Here is a 24,003-nt window from a genome sequence, read left to right as displayed (position 1 = left end):
TAAAGCATCCAAGTCGATTTTTTACCTATTTTAAAAGATATATTGTCATGCTTAAGACCTTCTGAAAAAAGGGGCACCTGAATGGTTCAGACTTAACAGCGTCTGCCTTCAGTTCAGGTCATGATCCCAGGGTCCTGGGATTGAGCCCCATGTCGGGCTCCCTGCTCAGTGGAGAGCCTGCTTCTCCCTCTTCCTCTGCAGCTCCCCCTGCTTGTTCTCTCTCTTGCCGTCTCTCACTCTATCTCAAATAAATAAAATCTTAAAAAAGAAAAAACCTTCTGAAAAAATATTAATATTACTTCAAAGGATATACGTGTTCTCTGCATTTTTCCTGTTGATTCAATATTATATACAGTAAGGGAATTTATTTATCACTGATACTCACTGTCTTGCTTGTACTTCATAGATGTCAAAGAATTTCAGAGTTAGATGTGGTCTTTTATAAGAAATATGAATTACCATGCAAATGAATATATTCCTAGAGCAATACGTAACAGCAAAGTAAATGCAAACTGTTATTTTGTATGCTTTGCACATGTATCACTTACTTGCAAACATGTCTGACTTAGCTTCCTTCCCACAGCATGGTTTATGTAAAATATTCTACATGCAGTAATCACTTTCAATTTGCCATTTGACACAAATAGCTTCTGTTGATACACAACAGGATGAGCTTTACAATAAAAAGGTCAATGTCTTAATGTTGTAAACATTTACTTTTTATGTATCTAGGTAATGACCCAAATATAATGAATCTCTATCTTCTGAGTGTTTTTGAAATAGTGAAGACTATTTGGCCACAGTGGGATTTATCATTTTCATTATTTCCTATCAAAATCCAAGAGTAAAGATAAGACCCTGCCATGGTTACATGAAAGGTGCATATGGTGTCTTTCCCACGACCTACATGGACCTGCTAATGGGGGCACAAAACTTGGCCTCCACTGGATTAAATTTCTGGTGGTCCTCTGCTGCCCCCAGCTGGTCAAGCTGAGGCCTGACAAAGCCTCTCCTCAGAGAAAAAGACAAAACAAAAAATGCAGGTGGTGTATATGGGGAGGGGGCATTCTTCCTATTTTTATTCTTTTCTAAAATAAATTCAAAATAAATTCCAAAATAAATTTTAGACTCTGGCACCCTGCAAATCTCTCACATACTGGATTTACATCATATTGGTTGGCCCAACAGAAGGTACTGTATTCATTGTTAAAGAGGACTTTTAAAAAAAGACATATATGGCTACAAATTTTCCATAAAATACCTAGGCACAGGTATAAAGAAATCATGTATGTATATATACATATACATGCTCACACACATACACATGTATACATACAGTATATACTGCTTTTTTGCGGCTTCTGGGAGAACTGACAATTTGGAGCTCAAAAAGCCAACAGAGTAAGGCTAAAGTCACCTAGATACATCATCAGATTTAGAGATGTAAATGGAGACTGAGTTCTAGGAGAAGATGCAAGGACTGTGAGACACCAGAACCAATTTGGGATGAGCAGGAATTGTAGGAACACAGGAGAAGGCTAAAAGAATCAGCTACACACTGTTTATAGGGAAGGCAGAAGGAGAGACACTGATTGAGGATGGTGTCACTGAAAACTGACTGAAGCAAAAACCACAGGATGAAAGAGGAGAGAGGCAGGAAGGACGGGCTCTCTGTGGGTAGCAGGAAGAGAGAATGGGAATCAGCCATGTTAGCAATATGGTGCTTGGCTGCAAAACACAGCCAGCTGTCTCTCTTGTCCAATTCAAGCCACCATCGCAAAATCTGTTTGCAGTGGGAGGAGCTGCGGTCTATCTCAGTGGATTAAGGTTATACATTCATGTGTTGATCATTCGTTTTACTTTTGTTTGTTTTCTGTGTTTCCTAAATGATTATCTTTGGAGTCGGGGACTTGGTCTGCTGATTTTTTTTTTTTTTTAAGTGCTTTAAAGTATTTATTCCAGCTGACAGTGAGGTAGTGCCTCTGTTATAAACTATCAAAGGCAGTGTGGCAAGTCCTGCAGAACAGTGAGAATTTAATTTGTTTGCTAAATAGGAAATGACAACTAAAAACAACAAAACTTGTTTTGTTTGTTTCAACCCCTTGTCTACAGAGCTAGAAAAAGCCCTAACTGACAAGATATGGAAAAATCAAGTATTGTAGCCTGACATGCATCATGAACGTATATCCTACAGCGGAGTGTAGGACTCAGCACTAGCTCTTGAACGCCACCGATTCGGTGTGTGGCAGGCAAATATAATACTGATCTAAACTAAGCTTAGAATTTTACCAAGAGAGTCTATACCCATTCCATCAAACTTTGCTGGGGTGAAAGAGTGGATAGCTGCTGTATTTCGATGCCTCGGCCTTCTTACTCTGAACTATTATCAATTTAAAGCATTGGGAATATTGTCTTTACTCTTAGCCTATATAAAGAAAGAGATAGGAAGATCACAGTGAGTGGAATTCTTATGATTAGAAATGATGAGAAGATATTAATAACTATACATTAAAGGCATTACTTGGAGTGAGAACAAATAATTGTCTACATAAGACAGTAACTAGAGATGTTATGCTTGGAGAAAAGATGAAACAATTCAGAGAACACATCACTAACAGAAATGGTATTTATTATAAATGATGGCATCAGTTTTTTAAAATACCGCATGGTTGATAACTTTTAGGTTTTCTGCTTTGAGAAACCTTTAAAGAGACGAAACACTTAAGTTTCTAGAAATAGTATATGATGCCATGTCTCCTCTGGGGATATGAAAATGGTAAATTAAAAAATATGCTCCCACTTTTTGGTAGAACCTCTATTGTGAAGTTAGAAAGCCCCAAAGTTAGGAAGGCAAGATGAACAAAAAGGTCTCGGTTTGCAAGTGAAGCGGCCTCATAAGCAGACTTCAACCTGATTAAATCTTACCATTGTCTACAGAAATTCCAAGCACACTTGATATCTTTCTCACACTGAAAACACAGAAAAAGTCACTTTGTTATTGGCTTTTCCACACCCTCACAAATTGATTCATGGGCTTTATGTTTTCACAGCAGTTTAAAGATTAACATACATTCAAAGCTGGAATGTCAGAATGTGGACACTTGATCAACTACATGCATGGGCTCAGAAGAACGAAAGGAACCTGTCCCAGATGTCCTCAGGACTTGCACAGGGAAAATCCAAATATTAAATTAAAGATATCAGAGAATGTTTGGCTGTCAAACCCACCAAATTTTACGTTAAAAATACTGAATGGAGGGGGTTGGGACAAAGGGTCCAGCACTTTAGGTCTGGTGCCGTAGCTGACCATGTTCCACATTGTGTCACTCTCCTCCAAAGAAGGGAATTTCGCCATGAGCTCTTCATCCCACTTGCTCTGAGCTGGAAGAAAAGTCAAGTTGGTGATGTGGTGTGGTGTGGCCTGGGGCTCTCCCCTCTGAGATGTCACATGAGATGGCTGGCTGTTACGATGGTATGTCATGGGACTTACTGTGGTTAAAAGTGAGAGAGTTATCCAGGCTGCCCAGCTGCTGCAATCTGGCATGCATCATTCCTGTTCTGTTACGGGAAACAGGCAATGTCTGAGATTTTCGATCATGAACTATGGGTCCCAACCCCTCCTGGTTCCTGCAACATGAGTGAAATGGGGTAGAAGCAAAAGTTAGACTTGTTACACTGCAGCGAGACGAGGAGGGTTAGTGAGGCCAGGACACAGCACAAGGGGACCGGCCACACTCCGACCAGGAGCAGCGCGGCCTGCTTGGGGCCGGGTGAGCCAGAGACGCACACACAGGCGGCAGCTCCTAACAGGTTCACAGCAAAGCACCTGATGACGAAGAAGCAAAAATCAAGCCAAAGCAGGGAACTTTTGAGTTTTAGAATGTACTATAGAGATGCTGCTTTTTAAAAATTGGAGCATCAGTCCGACGTGGTGCTAAAGGTTAGCGTTCTGACAACTGCCAAACACCACGAATCTTTTCGCGTTATATATGTTATTAAAGAGCAAAAAAAAAAAAAAAAAAAAAAAATTTTTTTTTTTTTTTTTTTTTTTTATGAAAACAATGCATTGGAAGAAACAGAACAAACATGCAATGAGAGGGATTATATGAGGCGGTTTTAACACCTTTATTCTTACCCAGGCAGGAAGGAGAAGAGCCACACACTTTGTTAAACTTGTCAGCAGTCAAGTAAAGAAAATAGAAAAGTGATCTGGGTTAGCATTCAAACAGCTAACTTCCTACTGTGTACCATCACCAGAGCAGATGAAAAATGAGACCCGTGCTGGAATGACACCTGTCCCCCGGCCCGTAGCCAACCGTCTCCCTCACTGTGTTATTGTGTGGAGTTGAACAGGGCATGCATGGAGTATCACCGGGCAACATGCTGCTGGGTGATTTCAGAGGGACACAACGAGAAGACGCAGTATTCATCAGACCAGACTGCCACGGAGGGCAGACATCAACAGCGTTCAGACTCCTGCTCAGAATCTTTGTCACATGGAGCAGAAACCACAGGAATTTTCTATAAAGCAGGGCACATTTTTCCACAATGCACATAACAAGCAACACCACCTTCCACTCCCACCTTCCTATGCCCATCTATTTTTAGGACAGCCCAAGGAAGCACACTTTTACATGCAAATATATACAGGGTGCTTATAAAGTCAGAAGATTTTTTTAAAAAATTAAATTTATAGCCATTAAATAAAAAATAAGTTCTCAGTTACACAAAACCCAATTCTAAAATATTTTGTTGGGCAGAAATCTTCAGCTTCCCACACGCACCATGTTCAACTCTGCGGCATGTCACCCTATTTTGCGCAACGCTCTCCAAATGCCATCTTGTGCTGTGGGTGACAGTTACTGCAAGAAGGCTGTGAAGCTTGCCAGGCACAGTGCCTTCCGGTTACAAATATACTGTGTGCCCATCTTCACGGGGCAGAGTCAGAGGGAATGAAGTCAGGGTGTGAGGTGTTACTGTATAAGGTCACCTTGTATATACTTGCATTTGGTACTCAAAAGTGCAAATGTATAATTTACTGTTGCAATAAAAAATGACAGTTAAAATGAGAGAACTTTAAGTGTCACTGCATTTCGGTTAAAAATAAATATGAATAGGATGAAAGCGTAAAATATACTCTCTAAATTTGCTCTTTAAAAAAACCCCACAAACTTTTGTTGAACATGAAACATAATTGTGGAAATGTCTCAAATATCCCAAGAAAAGAACATGTTAACATAAAAAGTAAAATCTCCACACTCAAATAATCTTAAAAATCTCTTTCCTGTTTCATTGCTGTAAAACAGAATTATAGATAAGAGAAAAAACTCAATCACTAGTAAATTTTGAAGTTTTTCCTAAAATATAAATATGTTTACCTATAAATAATAACAACGGAAAAATAGGATACTTAGACCAACCCCCTAAATACATTATCACAGGATACACAACATGGACAAAAACAAATACAGATGCACTGAGCAGCTGCAGAGCAGGAGTGAGGACGTGGTAAGGACAAGATGTGCTCTAAGGAAAAGGAGAGGCTTGGGTGCCCCTCACAATGAGGTTCCAGCTCCCCTCGAACTTGGTATGGATCTCAGAGGATAGTGTGGGGCAGGGCCGTGAGGATTTATGAAACTCAACCAAGAGTTCTGGTCAGACAAAAGCAGGGTATGGACAGCTTACTGGGACTAAGAGGAGAAAAGGCTCCATTGCAGAGAAGGTTTTTACAGAAGTCCGAACAAATCTGAGATGGACTGAAAACATTCTTCTATGAAGAAAAAAGGAAAAATGGTTATGTGAGAAATTAACGTCTTTGTAGTTGGGAGAAGGAATGGTAAAAAGTGACCTCTGAAAGTCAAACAGGGGAAGTGAAACCACTGAAGGAGGAGAAAAGAGTGAGAAGACACACCTGGGGGAGCTGGGAGAAGAGGAAGGGGACACAGAAGGAACAGAACACGGGGAGCATTTGGAAGGAAGCATGCAGGCCATAAAGGGAAATCCTTCCAAGAGATGTGCATGAGGCAAAATGAGACAGAAGCAGTGTGGGAATGCAGGCGAAAGATGCCACCAGATTTGACGGTAGCAGTCCAAAGACATCGCGGCTGGTTATGAGAATTCCAACTGCCAATCATCACAGATGACAATTTCCACACATTCAGATCCAAGTAATACAGGGAATGATACACATTCAAACTAAACCCCCACAGTACCTGGCTATATATCGCTTGCCCATGTACTGGAACTGGTGTAAGCAGACTCTGCAGACAGGATGAAAGGTTATTAGGAAAATAAAATGGTTTCCAATACATTGCTTTATTTAAACCCACCAGCAACAACACATTCAATAAACTCTTACACCTACCATGAGCCTCTTCTTTTTTTTTTTTTAATTTTTTTTTTTTCTTAAGATTTTATTTATTTGCGAGAGAGACAATGAGAGACAGAGAGCACGAGAGGGAGGAGGGTCAGAGGGAGAAGCAGACTCCCTGCTAAGCAGGGAGCCTGATGTGGGACTCGATCCCGGGACTCCAGGATCATGACCTGAGCCGAAGGCAGTCGCTTAACCAACTGAGCCACCCAGGCGCCCCGAGCCTCTTACTTCTGGTGGTCAGAAATCCTCAGGAAGGTCTCTCTCACCCAGAGAAAATCACCACCCTACAGGGGAGGCCCCATGCTGTGCTGGGCAGTTAAAGCCACAGAGAGGCCTGGGACCACAGGATTGTCCATCGACTCAGGGTTTAGACGTTGACTCACGCAGTCTGTCTCAGCACAGGCGCTGGGGGAAGCACAGGGTGGGGGCACTGTCCCCAGATGCTTATTTGTCCTCATTCAATCTGGGCAAGGAGCTCCCTCTTTTGGCTTTTCTAAATGGACTGATCCCTTACAGACATCATATATCTGGTTTTGGGGTTTGTTTTCATATATCCACAGTACTGATTTTTTTTAAAAAAAAATCATATATTTAGTAAGAAGTAGTTATAATAATGTCCAGTAAGTTCTTCTGGTGCTGAATCTCATCTCTCTCCCTCGTTTAACTTAGCAGAGAGAATTATCATGCAACTATGAACCAAGACCATAATCCAAAATGCACAAAGCTCTGAACACCATAGGTTTCCACCTGAGTTTAGGCAAATATATTTGGCATCAAAATCATGACCTCAATTAACAGATATAAAGCGATTTACAGTTATAATTTACCTAATTATTGTGAACAATCATAGTACTGCAGAAATAATAAAGTATTTGATTGTGGGGTGCTGTCTGAGACCTTGCAGGGATGTTATAGAATATGCTCTATATGTAAATTTTCTAAAGATCCAAAAATTTTGGATTTGGAAAATCATCTGGCCCCAGCAATTTTTTTTTTTTTAAGTAGGCTCCATGCCCAGGGTGGAGCCCAACGCAGGGCTTGAACACATAACCCTGAGATCAAGACCTGAGCTGAGATCAAGAGTTGGGCACTTAACTGACTGAGCCACCCAGGTGCCCCTGGCCCCAGCAATTTTGCATAAGGGATTGTGGATTCATGGGTTTTTTTTTAAAGCAAAGAGCTTAAAGGAAATCAGAAACTTAGATTGAAGAGATAAAATGAGGTAATAAAGATAAAATTATGATTTCACTTACATTTAAAAATTATAGCTATTTTTGACTCAGTTTTTACATTTGCTTGAGCTGTTAGATTCTCCTTCGAAATGTAGCATCCACCCAATTCAGCTAATAAATTGTGTCATTTTATTCAAATGGTTTTTACACATAAGCTGTTAGCTCTCATCTATAACAACCACATATCTAATAATTGAGGGTTGGTCACTGCCCACTGAGTCATGTGCTCCTGAGAGCAGGTGCTGGGGTCAGGTCCAGCAGAAAGAGCTTAAAAAGGGTGGATGTGAATATACTACATTCCTGGTTCAACTACATAGCATTGTTCACACCTCTTAATTAGCCAGGAAAAATCAAGAGGCAATAAGCAGAACAAAACTACTCACTCAGATATTGTAAAAAAATCCATAAGTTCAGATGTTGAAGCCTTGTTCCAATATGTAAACAAAGCATCTAGAAAGTAAACATTAATTTAGTCAGAATCGTGATGTGTATTATATACATTAGGGGATAGGGAACAGATTTTGGAGTATAAACCCTCAAACCTTTTTATAGCTGATCAAAGAACAAACCACAGTGACCAATCTTTACCGGTAACATACACAACGTGCATATTCAGTTTAAAGAAGCTGCATTTGAACACCTGAACTTTAATTTCATCATTTATCACCTAGCACTATATAGTACATATTTAACTTACATATAATGTGCTCTTCAGTGGGTCAGAAATTTCGAAGAATACAAGTAGGCAAATAATCTCAAGTTAGGCTCTCTCTTTGCCTAATACAGATCTCTCTCCAGGAAGGAATCTGTTGAAAATTCTTGCATATACTTTAAGTACTCTCTTCCTAACACATACATGCAGAAATGGAAGCGTACATGCTCACACATTGCTTTTCCTTTGAGTTTTAACTCAGTAATAATATAGCTTCGATCTATTCCAATCTTTTCCAAGTTGCCTGATATTCCTCTCCATGAATGCAGTATAATTGAGTTAGCCAGCCCCTTACTGATAGACATTTACTTGTTTCCCCCCCTAATGTTTTGCTACATTAAATTATGCTTCAAAGAATATCCTTTTACATGGATGTTTGCACACTTGTCTAACTGTATCTATAGGACAAATATTCTTAGAAACGAAATAGCCATGTCAAATTTATGTGCATTTAAAATTTTGACAGATGTTGCCAAATAGGCTTCCAAACAAGCAACGTGTGCAAGTTCCTGTTTCCCAGCATGATGATGAAGTATACTCTCGATTAAGAAGTCACACTCATACCTGCTCTGCATCAAGATGACCTGGCATATTTTCAGTAAAGCCAAATCCTACAAATCCATTTACAGGAAGCATTCTCTGTGTATGACCCTTAACTTTTTAGAATTGCACAAACAGTGTTATCACTGGGTAGTTAAACATTTTTGCATTCTTATATTTTATATTGAGGTTGAGAAACTGGTGAAGAGATTTCTCTCAGGGAGAAAAGCCACTGAATTTTGGGGCCTGAGGTGAGTGAGAGCGTGTGCAGAGACGCTGATGGCTCATGAAGGTGCACGGCCACGGACTTTTCACTCCACACTTATCAAGAATGGTGACAGGCAGGGGAAGCCATGAGATATACATGGAGAATCTGTTATTTGTGAGCACTGTGTGCTAGGTGGTCTCATGATTGCACATGAATTGCCACCACAATCAGGGGCAGTGTTCCAATTTACAGATAAGCTAATAAAGGCTCAGAGAAGTCAAGTGGTTCTCCCATCACCAGCCTAAAGAATCATGGTGGAATGGGGACTTAATCACCTGATTTTAAAAGCCATGATTAGTTTATTAGACCAGTAACATGGGTGGGTCAGTGAGCTTCCATCTTTCAGGAATTCTGAGTTGAGATTCCAGAGGAAGAGACTCTGGTTACCTGAGACTGGCCATCCCCATGCGGTGAGCAGGACCTGTCTGGGTCAACTTGCAGATATCTGTGGTCACCCCAGCACATACCAGACAGAGCCGGCTGGTCAGCCAAGGGACACCAAGCTGCCTTTCCCTGCGCTTGACTATTGACTGAGGCTGAGGCTACTGACCAAGGAGAGGGGGAAGACAACTAACCTCTATGAAGGAGGTAGGGGCGCAATGGGTAGGAGGTGCTCCTTGACTGTGGGTAAAGGGAAAGAGTAGCTACACAGTTACACAGTTGACTCTGGTTGTTTGTCTGGTAAACGACTCCAAAGACAATTTCTCCCCCACCCCATACCATACACAAGAATCAAGTCCAGGTAGATATTAAGATTTAAATGTGAAAATTTGAATACTACCACTTTTAAAGATAAAGAAGAACATCTTCATGACTCTGGGGGTAGGTGAAGATTTCTTTAACATGACCCACACACAAATTCAAATTATAAGAGGAAGGAAACTGATACGTTGAAGGTAATTTTTTTTTTTTTGTAAAGCTCTAAAACTGTTCTGAAGAGGTCATTGCATGCAAGTATGTGCATGGCCTTCCAAAGGGCTATCTTTAAAGGAAAACTTTCACTTGGATGCAAAATTTCTGGTATATTGGTCTTAGAAAAGTAGTTATGTTCTAGTTATATAATTTATATTTATTATTTGAAACTTAAAATATTTTAAGGAAAACTTTCAACAAAGGAAAAATAGAATTACAAAGCTGGCTAAAACTCACCATCATGATATAAAGTTCAGAACTTTTGACATTGAGGGAAGAATTTCAACTTTATAACCCAAATGCCTGAATAAGTGCCCAGTGTTTTGCTATTTGGTCATCATTCAAGGAAAATATTGTCTGTCTGTTGTGTTTTTAAAAGCTCCTTTAAAGTAACAAATTGACAGAATAATAAAATAACCCAGTCCTGAAGCATCTTAAAGACAGGTATGCAGTTCCTAACATCTGAGTACTAAGGTCTGGCTATTAATGCTGGAGAAATGGAAGCCTGATAGAAAAGAAACACTATTTTCAGGCAGAAATGCCTTCCACTGGATGTTTAAGGCCCACACTGACTGCCACCACATTGGCAGCACGAGAGGCCTTCAGCATTTTGTTTTCAAAAGACTTTGCCTTCACTCAGTACACTTCACAGGACACTTTCTGCTACATTGCAGCGAAAGTAAGACAAGATTTTTGATCAAGGAAGAAACATGACATTGTACCATGGCACGATTTCATGTGATTGCTTGTATCACAAAAGCAGAGTTTCACGGATGTTTACATGCTTTATTCTATTACAAAATGTGGTTGTCAAACCTTTCATGAGAAACTTAATCTACTATGTTACCACTAATTCCATGAAAAACTAAAAAAATCACATCTCACTTCCAGTTAAAGCCAGGAATGTCACATACGCTCTAAATGGAAGAGATGCTTAGATCCCCCAACACTACATCTTCCAATTCAAGAGCCTGACTAATAAAGTTATGCAAGTTGCCAGTAAGTTCGTTTGGACAAATGAAATTGTTTTTTAAAAAAATAAAAGGCTACCTCATTTATCTGCTTCTGTCTCCTTTAATTACGATGGTAGGTCTGAGTTTAATAAAAAAAAAATTTTTTTTAAATGGCCCATGCACAGTTTAGAACTCACTTTCTAGAATAATTAGTAAAAACCCTTTTTCAAATTAAGACTCTTATTTCTGCTACATCTAGTAAACTAACATGTATTTCAAATGAGGAAGAAAAGCTTTTTAAGTCCTTCTATCCTTTCAAGCAATTACAAGTTTTAAAAAAAGAAACCAAAGACTGAAACAAAGTAAAACCGACAAACTTCACTTTTACCTACCATCAGACATGCTTTTTAAGATGTAGAGGAAACACATCAGCAGGCTCTTAATCTCGGACTGGTCAAGTTTGTCACAACGAACCACAGAATTTCCCAAAGTGCCACTTTGTTGGTGCTAAAAAAAGGAAATACAGGTGATTTTTTAAATCCATCATTCCAAGTAAAACAAAATTAGGTTCATTTTTCTCCCTTGGAAGAGAAAGGTTCTTAGAATTGAGTCAAATCACACAAATTGGAAGGTATAACTCATTTGTCGACAAACCACAGGCACACCTTCACCAAATACACACACAGGTGCTAGTCCACAGAAGCTCTGACTTGCCTCCTTTGCATACTATCCCAAGAGACAAGCCAGCAGGCACAGACTTTTCAAACTGGATAACCTTAGCTGTAGCTACCAGCTTAGTTCTAAAATGTCGAGTACAATCTCATGCAAAAAAGGATGAGTGCTAGGATCAAACACAGAAATGATGAGTCAGAAGATACCACAGAACCAACCATATCCTCAGGAGAATGCCAGTGGCTGAAAGAGCAAATAAAATCTACACTCCTGTTGTGTACCAGCCACAAAAGCCTAGCGCTGAGTCCCTGTCATTCAGCTGACATCATGGGGCACCCTTGGGGGGAAAACAATAGGCAGGTACCCAATAGGAACAAACAGGGACACCTCAGCAGAGCTTGCCAAAGACCCTAAACTGATGAGATCATTCCCTCATCAGCTTAGCTCAACACTGCAAACTTCAGAAAGCACAGGGCACAGGGTGAGAGCAGTTTTGCCACTAGACAGCAAGTTTACATGTTCAAGGGGTTCACATTAGGAAAAAAAAAAGAAAAAGAATCTCATCCGATTAAAAAAACACAGGAGATTTTAAAATCTTCAAAGTTATATTGCCAATTGAAAGCAGGATTTTTTTTTATTTTTTTGGCAAATACCAAAGCAGAAAGATCAATAAAAAAATTATCTTTCATTCGAGGTATTGGGGGGCAATTGAAAAAAATATACAGTAAACAGGTTTAATTAATATCACACGTGAGTATTTTTATTATAGAAAGAAATACAGGTGCAGTTAGTGGCAAAACAGTAGTGTGAATGCATCATTTTGCCCACCCACTTCGCCAGGGCCACTAGGAGAACCCAGTACTTCTTGCAGTGGGAGGGAAGGTGCCGCATGCAAAGCTTCCTCTGGCAAAGGTGGGATTGTTAGAAGGGAAAAATCCACAGTGACCCGGTTTTTCCTGGCTGACTGGCAGTTCTCTTCTTCCTCTCCAGGACTGCGTATGACGCAAGCAGAATGCCTCCTGAGCAGCTTCTCACTCTACACATGAAGGCAAGTCACGGTCAAGGGGAAAGTTCAACGCGTCATGACACACACCCACACTGAGATGCTCACGCCTCTAACAGAACCGCACTGAAGGATAATTGTGTCATTGCCAGCCACAGAAATGTAGGTACAATGACAAACCTGATGCTGAAGGACATCTTGCACGTTTCTGAGAACTAGAAATACATCCCTAAGTAGTTCACCTGTTTATTGGTATGTGTGCTTGCCTATAACTTGAAATAACTTAGGAAAACAGTGGCTAAGGCAACACCAATCTATCATTGTTCCAGGTTTAAATTCAAGCTTTTTCCATTCCCACAAAGTTCCAAATAGCTTGACCCTTGATTATTTCAAGAAAAAATGTTAAATATAAGGAGGATGTGTTGTGTTGGGGGTACCAGTGTGAGTTGGTTACAAATAAAGCCTTATCCCTGAATCACCTAGATGATCAATTAATTTTTCTGGAGCTGGCTCTGGACCCAACACCCATTTGCATGGATAACTGTGTATAAATGGTATTCTCCGGCATACAGACCACGGCGATTCTAAACAAGTGGCATTTTGATCTCCCTACCTGTCCAACCTGCCGAAACTATGTGCTCAAGGTCCTCCACTGTAAACACTGCCCTGATGTGAAATCTTAGAAACAAAAATTGGGGGGATTTCAGGAAATGGGCCCCATCCTTAGATAATACTCTGATCATAACTCTGATAATAACTCCAGGTTAACTGAGTTATTAAAAAAAAAAAAAAAAAAAAAAAAAAGTCACACTTAATGAACACCAGAACATGAAGCATGGGTTACTCTGGGGCTAAATCCATTAGCTGTAAGAAACACTTAAGTTATATGAAAAGAAATTACCTTATCCAGGGAATTGCTTTTCTCACTATTCCTTTCTGGAAGGCTGTTCCCCGAATCTGTGCTTATGAGAGATCCTCTTGAATCAGCATTTCTCACACTATTGATGTTTGGAGTTGATGTTGTATACGGAGAAGCTAAACAGAAATTAAGCCAAGACCAAAGACTTGGTGAGATACAACAAGATAAAGATAAGCAGTATACTTTAAGGGAAATTGCTTCTACGGCACTTATTTTTTTTTGCTAAGTTGGTTCAAGAGTTTCATTTAACTACCTCACCTTTAAAGAACCAGGCCGTAAGCCGAAACATTCAGACATAACCAAGAATTCACTTATGTGAAGCTACCTTTGATTTCTCAGACTAAAGGAACACACACTGTTCCAGAATGAGACAAAGACGTTAAAAAAGTTAAAAAGATAAATCCATCTACAACTATCAAATCAAAAAATGAAACCATGCAATAAGCCACAGTATTCAAACTATATGCTGAGGTGCCCTAGGAAACTCACAGGGATGTCTTGGGATGTTTTACATTTTCAAGAAAGACACGATGATGCTCAAAACTGCAGTGTCTACCGGAACTGCAGTTTCAATGTTAGATCGTGCTACATTCCTTTCGATGATGTCATATCTTTGTGAAACTAGGGATTTGGTGGTTGCTATGATAAAAAGCAGGTACTGGGTGAATATCAATGTGGAACAGGAAATGAAGATGGTGGTGAGCAATCTGACTCCAAATTTGAGAAGCTGGGCGGTGCCTCACAGGCACTCACATCCCATTGGTAATGGCTGTGGTTATTAAAAATAATTTTTTTATGTGTATTTTTTTTCAAATACCTACTAAGTTGTTCAGATATAAGAACTTACTAGGTTATGTGGCGCCAAGTACCTCATAAACAGAACTGTTGGGTATTTACTCTGGCCTGGACACTCGATGAAAAAATTACTGTGACAATAAGCGTGCTGTGAACGGAGAATGTTTGGGAATCTCTGCAACAGTTCTGAGCAGAAATGAAACGTATCTTAGAAATAAAATGTGTGACATCCGTGAAAAAAAACAGCATCTGAAGTCAGAAATCAGCCCCCACCTCAGTGCTATGGAATTTTTAAAAGTAATAGATTGAATTCCTGCTTAGGTAAGATTTAAGTATATCACATAATTTAAAACAACTATCAAACTTGTACATTCCATGCTGAACCAAAAGACGTGCCTCCAGCTCAAAGGCCTGGCTGGCTGTGTACGCTGTATGAAGAGCCTCTTGGCACCATGCTCCAGCAAGCTGTAAGCACGGCCTCCACACCCAACACCTCAGAACAGGCCAGCCATTTTCAGATTTTAGGATGCCAATTAGCTGTCACGGACTGAGACACTTCCTTTTTTTAAAGATTATCTATCTACCTACCTATTTATTTAGAGTGTGAGGTGGGGAGGGGTAGAGGGAGAGAAAGAATCCCAAGCAGACCCCACGCTGAGCATGGAGCCCAACGTGGGGCTCGATCTCAAGACCCTGAGATTCCATCCCGAGCCAAAATTGAGTTGGATGCTCAACCCACTGAGCCACCCAGGTACCCCTGAGACACATTCTAAGTTAATCCCTCCCTCTACCTAACACTCAGGTTTATCCATCACCAACATCCCCGAAACTGAATCAGCATATTAAAATTAAGAAAAGAACCACCAGGGGAATTTGAAAATGTAAAAATGTAAGTGATGGCTGGAACATGTAAACCACTGGTCCCAGGCTGCCTCATCCCAGAACAGAAACTGTGTGATGGATTGTCATGGGGAACAGGTAAAAACCTACAAAAAAACTATGAGCCTTTTTCTATACTTAAGAGATAAAACATACTTTATGACCAACTTATAATTATAGTCCTCCTAATATAACCATACTTCATATTTAATGTAGAACATAATGATCATGAGAAAGAGGTCCTCAGTAAAGTAAAATTAGACCTTAAATTCCCAGGGTTTTAGGCTCCGTTCCAGAAATGGAGTCCTAATCTAAGGCAAACAGATGGAAATGCAATAAATCAAAATCAACATGTTTAGTAGAACTATATTCCCATTGTGTGTGTGTGTGTGTTTGTACTTAATATCTCAGCCCAGTGCATTTTAAAAATCTTAAACAACATGTAAGTAAAATGAAAAGAAGTTTGGTTCACTTCTGTCTTCTTTGTATAGACAGCTCAATGCAAACCACTGAGCAGGTAGAAAAGGGAACCCTGAGCCTAAGAATGTGTGCCTTTTAAAACGAATATGATCTCGGAGTAGATTTATCCAGGCAATGAACAGTTCTAGAAATCTTCATGCACCAAGTTCCAAAGGCATTTAAAAACAATGCTGAAGGTGCATTCTCAATAGGTGAGGAAAGAGAATTTCTACTAAATAGAGATGTAAGGAGAAAGTCTGCTCTTGAAGGATAAGAACCAGGACTCAAGTTAACTGGAAACCCCTCAGTGAATAAAAGAAAAGCTACCAGAAAACTAGCAAACCCAGTTCAAAGGTGGGGGCTTTTCTGGAAGGCATTTCTAAAAGGGAACAAGGACTTAAGTCTTTAAAGATGGGGGTAATAGAGATGAAGTCTGAGGATAAACAAGTCTGTTAGGTTGAATTCCTAAGAAAAGTGGATTCAGATCTTGAAATTTAAGAGAGTGAAAAGGGATTAAATCAGTCTCTGATACTTTTCATAACTTCATCGTGAACACGATTGCACGAAGAGCAACTGAAGGTCATTAATGCCATTCGAGTCTTGGTAATGATACCCAATGGCTCATCTTTACGTTCTCAAGGCAACCTACACCCTAACAAAGTGATGCAGAATTGGAAAATAAAGTCACAGTCAAAGCATCACCTCATTCTGGTTTGATCATTTCCATAGTCTTGAATCCTACAGAGTATTGGTCAGGGAGTTAAGATTTCAACACATTCCTGGGCCCCAAGAGTCATGAAATTGGCTACCAAGAGTGTATCACAAAGCATGCGTAACACTGAAGAATTGTGCTTGTTATAATGGCAGTCAGATAATGTCACCATGCTGAGCACTGTGCACATTGCGTAAGCTTTCCACTCCTTGCCATGACTCTGTTTTGGAGATGTGGACACTGAGGGCAAAGAGGAGAGACATGCTGCTCAGGGCACTTAGAAATTGATGGAGTATGGATTCCAAACCACCTCTGTCTGACCTTAAAGCCAGTGCTGTGAGCTCCTGCAGACAAAATCTTCCCATGAAAGTCCCTTTCCCACCCCTGGAGCAGTGGCTGGGTGTGTGGGCAGAGCAGGGCAAAGAAGACAAGTGAGGGCCCCAGGAGAAAGGCAAATACAGTCAGTCTCTGCTCTGAGCATTCTGCATGAATTAACTCACTTAATCTTTACGATGCCTAATGAGATAACTACAACTATGAAAAATATACACAAGCATTAGTAAGACTAAAGACTGGTACTGTAGGATAAATCTGGACATTGGTGTGGGGTTTCTGATTTTACATTCTGCTCACTTTCATCACCTACATGAAACAGCATTTTGACGTCAAGAACAACAAAGAAGGTAAGGCCGTAAATTCAGAATAAACAATACTCCTGCAAATTAAAGGGCGAAGAGGACTGCCCTTTATTCTGCCCTGTGAGTTAATTCCACCCACTGGGTGTCCCAAGCACTGGCCACAGCAGGATGCTTCATTTATTCAAAATGTAGTGAAAGAGAGAAATAAAGACAGAATAAACCTGTGAGTGTTTGTGACAATTCTGGGAAGACACATCTACTTTCTTTTTGTACCATTATCTTTATGAAGGATTTGGCACAGGTGCTCAATTAGTTAGAATATTAATAAGTACATTTCTCAGGCATTTTCTTACAGAGTACTACTCAATTTGAATCTTGACTTATGCCATCTGTTTTCTTCCCCATGGGGGTTGCTCTTATATTATATCAGAGAGAAAAATATCCTAGGAAAGAAGATTTTAGAAAACCGATTTTAGAACTGTATTCTTGCCACAGACCACCATCTCCTCGGTAATTATTCTATCACATTTCATCGAAATCACTATCACCACAAATAAGTCCTACCCACATCCCACCCCACCCCACCCCCCCACACTGCGAAGACATTCCTTTTCTAAAAATCCAATGTGAAAGTTTAAACTACTACATTAACGTAGGCGCTAACAGCAAACAGCACAAGCCCGTGAGTAGGGTGTTCCGAATCTGCAAAGCCTGCCAATTCGGGGTCTGTATTTCAGGGTCGAGTTGGGGGGTTGCAATCGTCAAATACCAAGACCAGGCCAAGAACGGTCGGGGCAGAAACCTGGCCTCCGAGGCCGCCCGGTGAGGGTCGGGGCGGCCCCCTCGCGCTGCGCTGGACGCAGGCGCGCAGGATCAGAGCGGAGGGCCGCGACCCGCGCGCGAGCCTTACCGAGGCCGGAGATGGCGCCGAAGAGGTCCTTGTGCAGGCTGCTGTCCGGCGCGATGCCAGGCTTCTGCGGCGTCACCAGCGGGGTCGCGGCTGGCAGCGAGTCCTCCTTCACAGTCTGTCCCACCGGAGGGGAAGAAGAGAGAACCGGAGATGACTTTCAAAGAGCCACGGGCTGCTCTCGTTCGTGGGGGGCGCGTGCCGGCGCGGGACGCAAGGGCCTGGCGGGGACGCGCCGCGTGGGGGAAGCCGGCGCCCGGCGCGCACGACCCTGACCCTGGCGCATGGATCAGACGCGGCGCGGGTCTGCGCGCAGAGCCGGCTTGGTCCGCAAAGTCACGGTCTGTTGCCCCAGAAGGCCTAGCACGTGCCCCCACCAGAGCTCGGATGCCCAGCCTTTCCTCAGATTGTTTCTTCCCTCAGGAAAAGCCTCACAGGCTCTTTCTAACTGGAACACTGGTTTTTCTCTCACATCCGAAATCCTCCCAGATGAGCAACAGTGACAATAGCAGCCCTGGAAAGCTCTGCAAGCTTGCAGCTTCGTGCGAATTCTCAGTCAGTGGAGAAATTAGGTTAATTTTGAAGGGATTTTTCTTTGGTGATTTTCTCAGGATTGGAGAACTACAAGAGGTAGCATTATACCCTGAATTCCTTATTCGGATCAGAAAAGCAGACAGGTTCAGAGAATACACGTGTGAAACACAACATTGTATGGGATGAGATTAGTGCCCTTCGGAACTACAGAACACATTCTACACATGTGGCGCGTCTCAGTGCGCCATTATTTAGGACATGTATTCAGAGGTGGAGAGACAGCATTAAAACTCAGGACAATGCATCACTGTGGGGGGGAAGGGACAAAACACAACATGAAAATTCCCCAAGTGTATGTAATAATCACAAGGTGGAAAGACTAACAACTGAGCTCGTTCATGGGCCCAGAATAAAAGGGAAAAGGAAATTACTACACTGGTAGCACTGTGCAAATGAATGCCAGACAGTCTCCACCCTGAACATTTTGAGATCATTTCTGGGATCATCCTTCAGGCAACTTAATTTCCAATCCATCTTCCAATGACTGCATGAAGATAATATAAAGTGGTCAGTTTTTGGAGGTGGGGCCATATGTCACTCATGTTGGCCTCCCTGACATCTAATTTTACAGACACAGAGAAATTGTAGCCCAAAGAGGTGGCTTTTCCAAGACTGTGTAGCATGTTACCATCAGAATGAGCTAGCATGGAGCTCTCCTACTACACAGGTTAGAACTATGCTTTTCTTTTTAACCTCCTCTCCCCATAAATTTTTGTTGACTGTATAGAGAAGGTCCTCATGTCTTACAAGGTCTGGTCCATCAGGAAAGCATGGTTTTAAATAATGATTTTCAGCCTAAGAGTTGAAGGTTTACTGATTGACCCCATCTTAGCCAGAAATGCAATTAATCAGGAGTACTATGGATTATTATGGTTTTAGTGGCAAAAAAAAAAAAAGAATGGGTGTGTCTTGGGTTGAATAGTATCCCCCCCAAATTTATGTCCACCTGGACCCTCAAAATGTGACCTTATTCGGAAATAGGATCTTTGTAGATGTGATTAAGATGGAAGGTAAAATGAAGTCATCCTGGATTAGGAGCCACCCATCCAATCACTGGTGTTCTTGTAAGAAAAGGAGAGGATTTCAGAGATTCTACAGATACACACCAGGAAGAAGGCCGTGTGAAGATAGAGGCCAAGACTGTAACGATGCTGCCACAAGCCGAAGAATGCAAGGATTTGGGGCAAGCCCTGGAAGCTAGGAGAGAGGCACGGAACAAACTTTCACACACAGCCTCCAGAAGGAACCAACCCTGTGGATACCTTGACTTTGGACTTCTGGCCTCCTGACTAGGAGAGAATGAATTTCTGTTGGTTTTGGCCACCCCATGTGTGTTGCTTGGTTACAGGAGCCACAGGAAACAAATGCAGGCTGTGTCCAGGTCTGTATGCTTACGTACACTGCCGGGGTTCACAGGGAAGGGTGACACATCCCTCACGTTGATCCGCTGGACATTCTCAATCAGCAGACCGAACAGAGGCAGGTAGAGAGTGGCTATCCTTGCTTGATGGCTCTGAAATAAAGGCACACAGCGCAAGTTTATCCCATGGCCCTGAGAACTGAATGATGGACTGAGCTGGCACTGGCCATCTCCTGCATTTGGATCCTTCCTATAAAGACTGCTATAAGGGGGTGCCTGGGTGGCTCAGTCAGTTGAGCATCTGCCTTCAGCTCAGGTCACGAGTGTCCTGGGATCAAGCCCTGCGTCAGGCTCAGTGGGGAGCCTGCTTCTCCCTCTGCTGCTCCCCCTGCTTGTGCTCTCTCTGACAAATAAATAAATATAATCTTTAAAAATAAATAAATAAATAAAGACCTCTATTAGATTTTAGTGTGTAAACAGAGAAGAGTCTTAGTGCTGTTACCACTAATTCTCTAACGGGTTACTTTCTTCATATTACTTAAAATAAAGGACATTTATCAATCCGTATTTCCTTCCATTGGAATCCACTCACCCTTGAAGCATATCTGTCATCAAAAGAATGCTTTATCAGCAGGTTCTTGAGCACGCTGATGGCAATCAGCCGGACCTCCCTAAACTCCTGGAGGGCGGTCCCCACCTCCCTCAGTAACAGTCCCACCAAGAAGTGGTTTCTGCAGAACTCGTCTGTTAATGAGTAGTCAAGCTGGAGATCTGAAATGAGGATAGATACTGCTTTAGTTACAGAGGCTATCACGCATTTTGAATAAAATAAAAGTCAAAACCACCCTTTACATTCAGCCCACCCTGTGTGTCAACAGATGATTAGACTTAGCTTCAAGTGCGAAAAGGTCACTTATCTAAAATACTGCTCCACTTCTTATCACATCAGACTCTTAAATTTAAATACAGATAATTGCACTGGATTTTGATTTTATTTATTTATTTATTTATAATATTTTTATTTATTTATTTGAGAGAGAGAATGAGAGAGAGAGAGCATGAGAGCGGGGAGGGTCAGAGGGAGAAGCAGACTCCCTGCCGACCAGGGAGCCCGATGTGGGACTCGATCCCGGTACTCCAGGATCATGACCTGAGCCGAAGGCAGTTGCTTAACCAACTGAGCCACCCAGGCGTCCCAGGATTTTGATTTTAGAAGACATTACATCTTGCATAAATATTAAGTTAGTGAATAGTTTTAATACCAATTTTTAGAACATACAGCATGTTATATTACAAATGAAATTTTGTTATTTACATGAAGGTAAAAAATAAAGTTACTGTCTAATTGACATTATAGAGAAGTAATCTGTACATAACAAACATGTAATTAAAAAAAGAATAAATATACATGGTCTCTTAAAATTTTCCTTTACTACTTGAGTTCGTTAATCCATTTCCTGGTCATGAAAGCCTATATATTCCCATTAAAGCCCAATGTGTTTAAAATGAACAAGTTAGCATATAACCTCTTTATTCTGCTGTCCCTGAATGAAGAACTTATTTAACATGATTTTTAAAAATATATTCAATACTTCTGCACCTCTAAAAGCAAGTTAAAAAAAAACTAATATAAACTAACACTGAAATACACAAAACACCAAACTAAACTAGTAAATCATCAGCAAGCTAAATGATCAAACGGAAAGCTCTTCCAGAGAGCGGATAGAAGGAAACATGAAATCTACTGAAGGAGGGTAAATAAAAGTGGCTACACATCCATCTAAAGCTGAAATATACCTTTCAGTAAGCTGTAGCTAGGATCTGAATTCTTATACTGAATCTATTACTAGAGGAAAATCTATAGACACCTTCTTTGACTTTGATTCCCTATTAGTGACTTCTAAACCTATCCAAAATACTGACCCAAGTCCTATGCAGAAGCAAGGGAAAGTATCCATCTTTCCAGAATAATCACGCCCACTGTATGGTTTTTTAAGCTTTGTTTACCCTAATGACAGTGCACAGCTTGAATTCACATAAAGCCCTTATGAAAATACTATGGGTTTAACCGTGCATGTGCGTGCATGCAGAGAAGGGGGGAACAGGTAAGAAGGGAGAGGAAGGGGAATGCTAAAAACATGTACTCCTATCAGTGTCATAAGATACATTATCTGTGGGTGACCCACACCCACCTGCCGAGGGCAGCCCCCCTTGCCACCAAATACCCTGATGGTCTACTAAGAGCTTTTAAGAGTCTCCTGGGCACCTGAAGGATTTCATGTCCCTCAGCTCTGTAGGACAAAAAAACAGGACCCTACAGGGTATAGGGGAAGGTGGGCACCAGCACACATTCACTGCCCAGCCATAGGGTATAAAGGACTACCCTCAATACCCTGACAGGAAAAAGGAAGAGAGTCACAGTCTCCAAGTACAGGTGGGTTAGTAACTGACTGCAAGGTGAGGGGAGTGATACAAGGTTTGGAATGAGGTTGGGGTCCTAGGAGAGGGCAGAAGGAGACATGGCAGGCTCCACATAAGAGGTGCTGAGTGACTATCTGGGGAGGAAGGCGAAGATTCCCCCAGAGAGGAGGCTGTGTGAGGCTGAGGAATGTCGGGGTGGGCAAGCCCATGTTTGAGGAGCTGGGAGTCAGCAGGAATGTCTGAAGTGTGGGGAATAGCGGGGAGTAAGACCAGACAGGTGGGCCAGGTTGCATTCGGGATGCCAAATACCCAGTTGTTCCCTTGACCCAGGACACTCAATTCCTGGCTTTCTTCTGATCATCACTCCAAAGTCACCCTGGCCATGAGGCTTTTCCTGGCCACCCTATCCCACATGCCCCGCTGCTCATTTCATATCCCCCCTCCTGGCTTTAGTTTTCTCTCCTAAGCCCTCATCACTAATACTGCACATACTTCACTTAGGTAAAACAGCTAGGGATTTTCATCCTTGTTGTCCATGACTGCCTCCCAAAGTCATGTGCATCCTAGACACGGTTGAATGCCAACTCCAGGGCCCCAGTCCCCCTTCTGGCTCCTGAAAAGGCAGTCCAAGTTGATCTTGAGGAAAGATGTTTATGTCTCTGATTGAATGCTTTTGTGTGTTTCTCTCTGAATTTCAGAGGCCATTGATTTAGGGTGTCGTTAATAGTTTGGTGGCATCCTTCTGCTTTTTCTTTCAGCATAATCAATCCCCAGGTACATACAAGGCACTAAACGTAGTAATATTACCTGACAGACCTGACAGACTAATTTGATTCATTTGATTTAGTGAAGACAAAGAAATCTCTATGAATTTACTCTCTTCAAACTTTAAGAAGATACAGAACAGTTAAAGACTCAACATGCAAACATAAAACGCATGTGAAAAGCCATGTTGCTTGTGATTTAGGTTACTGCCACCCCTATGGACAAGGACTATGAAAATGGTGGAATAATACATTTTTAGAGTAAAACAGGGCATTCTGTTTGTTTGACCTCTTATAGAGATATCCTAGAGGACCTGGTGACTCCAGGAGCAAAACCCAGATCCCTCCCAGGGGTTTTAACAGCAGTACCTTAGCTACAGTGAGAATAAATTCACTGGTTTATCGTGAATTTAAAAACTGATCCAAGTATATGGGAAATGCCTAAATGAAGAGCATATATAAGCATTTCAGCAATGACTTGCATTCTTTTTCTTTTACAGGAGGAAAATGCAAGAAAGCAAGCGTCACACCCCACACCTACCTACAGGAGTGTCATTTGACTCCACAGTTGGTGAAAGAAAAGCTAATTCATAAGAAAAAAGGAAAAGTGAAACAAATAAAAATAAACTAGAGTAAGTAAAATGGATTTCTATTTAAGAAAAGGAATTTTTCAATGAAAAAGAGTCACACTGACATGACCTGAGGTCTAATAAGTTTGCTGACAAGTTAAGTTCCCATACAACATTTTATCAATAGTTTTTTAAATGGAAATTTAACAAGAAAAAACTTAATTCATCAACAACAAAAAAAAAATCAGAAAATTCTAATGTCATATCTGAATCATTCTCTTACTAAAAATGAAGGGCTTTTTGTGAAAAGACTCAGACTGA

General features: G+C 41.2%; 1 protein-coding gene across 9 annotated transcripts in view; it reads right to left on the bottom strand.

Moving 5' to 3' along the window:
- Positions 1 to 24,003, bottom strand: part of DOCK9 (dedicator of cytokinesis 9) — a 326,271-nt gene that overhangs the window by 89,508 nt on the left and 212,760 nt on the right. For 7 of the 9 annotated variants that reach the window (XR_010409934.1, XM_045869641.3, XM_045869646.3 and 4 more), the window contains exons 31-38: positions 20,521 to 20,699; positions 19,968 to 20,081; positions 17,978 to 18,092; positions 13,567 to 13,700; positions 11,383 to 11,497; positions 7,989 to 8,055; positions 6,213 to 6,260; positions 3,491 to 3,627 (exon numbers count right to left, since the gene is read on the bottom strand). Coding sequence is in view for 8 of the 9 variants with exons in the window: in XM_045869641.3 (XP_045725597.1) it covers positions 3,491 to 3,627; positions 6,213 to 6,260; positions 7,989 to 8,055; positions 11,383 to 11,497; positions 13,567 to 13,700; positions 17,978 to 18,092; positions 19,968 to 20,081; positions 20,521 to 20,699 (909 nt within the window). In the remaining variant the exon portion in view is untranslated. Of the gene's footprint in view, positions 1 to 2,925; positions 2,970 to 3,490; positions 3,628 to 6,212; positions 6,261 to 7,988; positions 8,056 to 11,382; positions 11,498 to 13,566; positions 13,701 to 17,977; positions 18,093 to 19,967; positions 20,082 to 20,520; positions 20,700 to 24,003 lie in introns of all 9 variants that reach the window. The other 2 variants (XM_045869647.3, XM_045869645.3) reach the window with 1 other exon arrangement.

Source organism: Mirounga angustirostris, unplaced genomic scaffold (assembly GCF_029215605.1).
Source record: "Mirounga angustirostris isolate CCGP_5_RB_7025 unplaced genomic scaffold, mMirAng1.0.hap1 SCAF_3, whole genome shotgun sequence".
Taxonomy (NCBI): domain Eukaryota; kingdom Metazoa; phylum Chordata; class Mammalia; order Carnivora; family Phocidae; genus Mirounga; species Mirounga angustirostris.
Note: the sequence above shows the minus strand (reverse complement) of the source record. Positions and strands in the feature narration are given on the sequence as shown.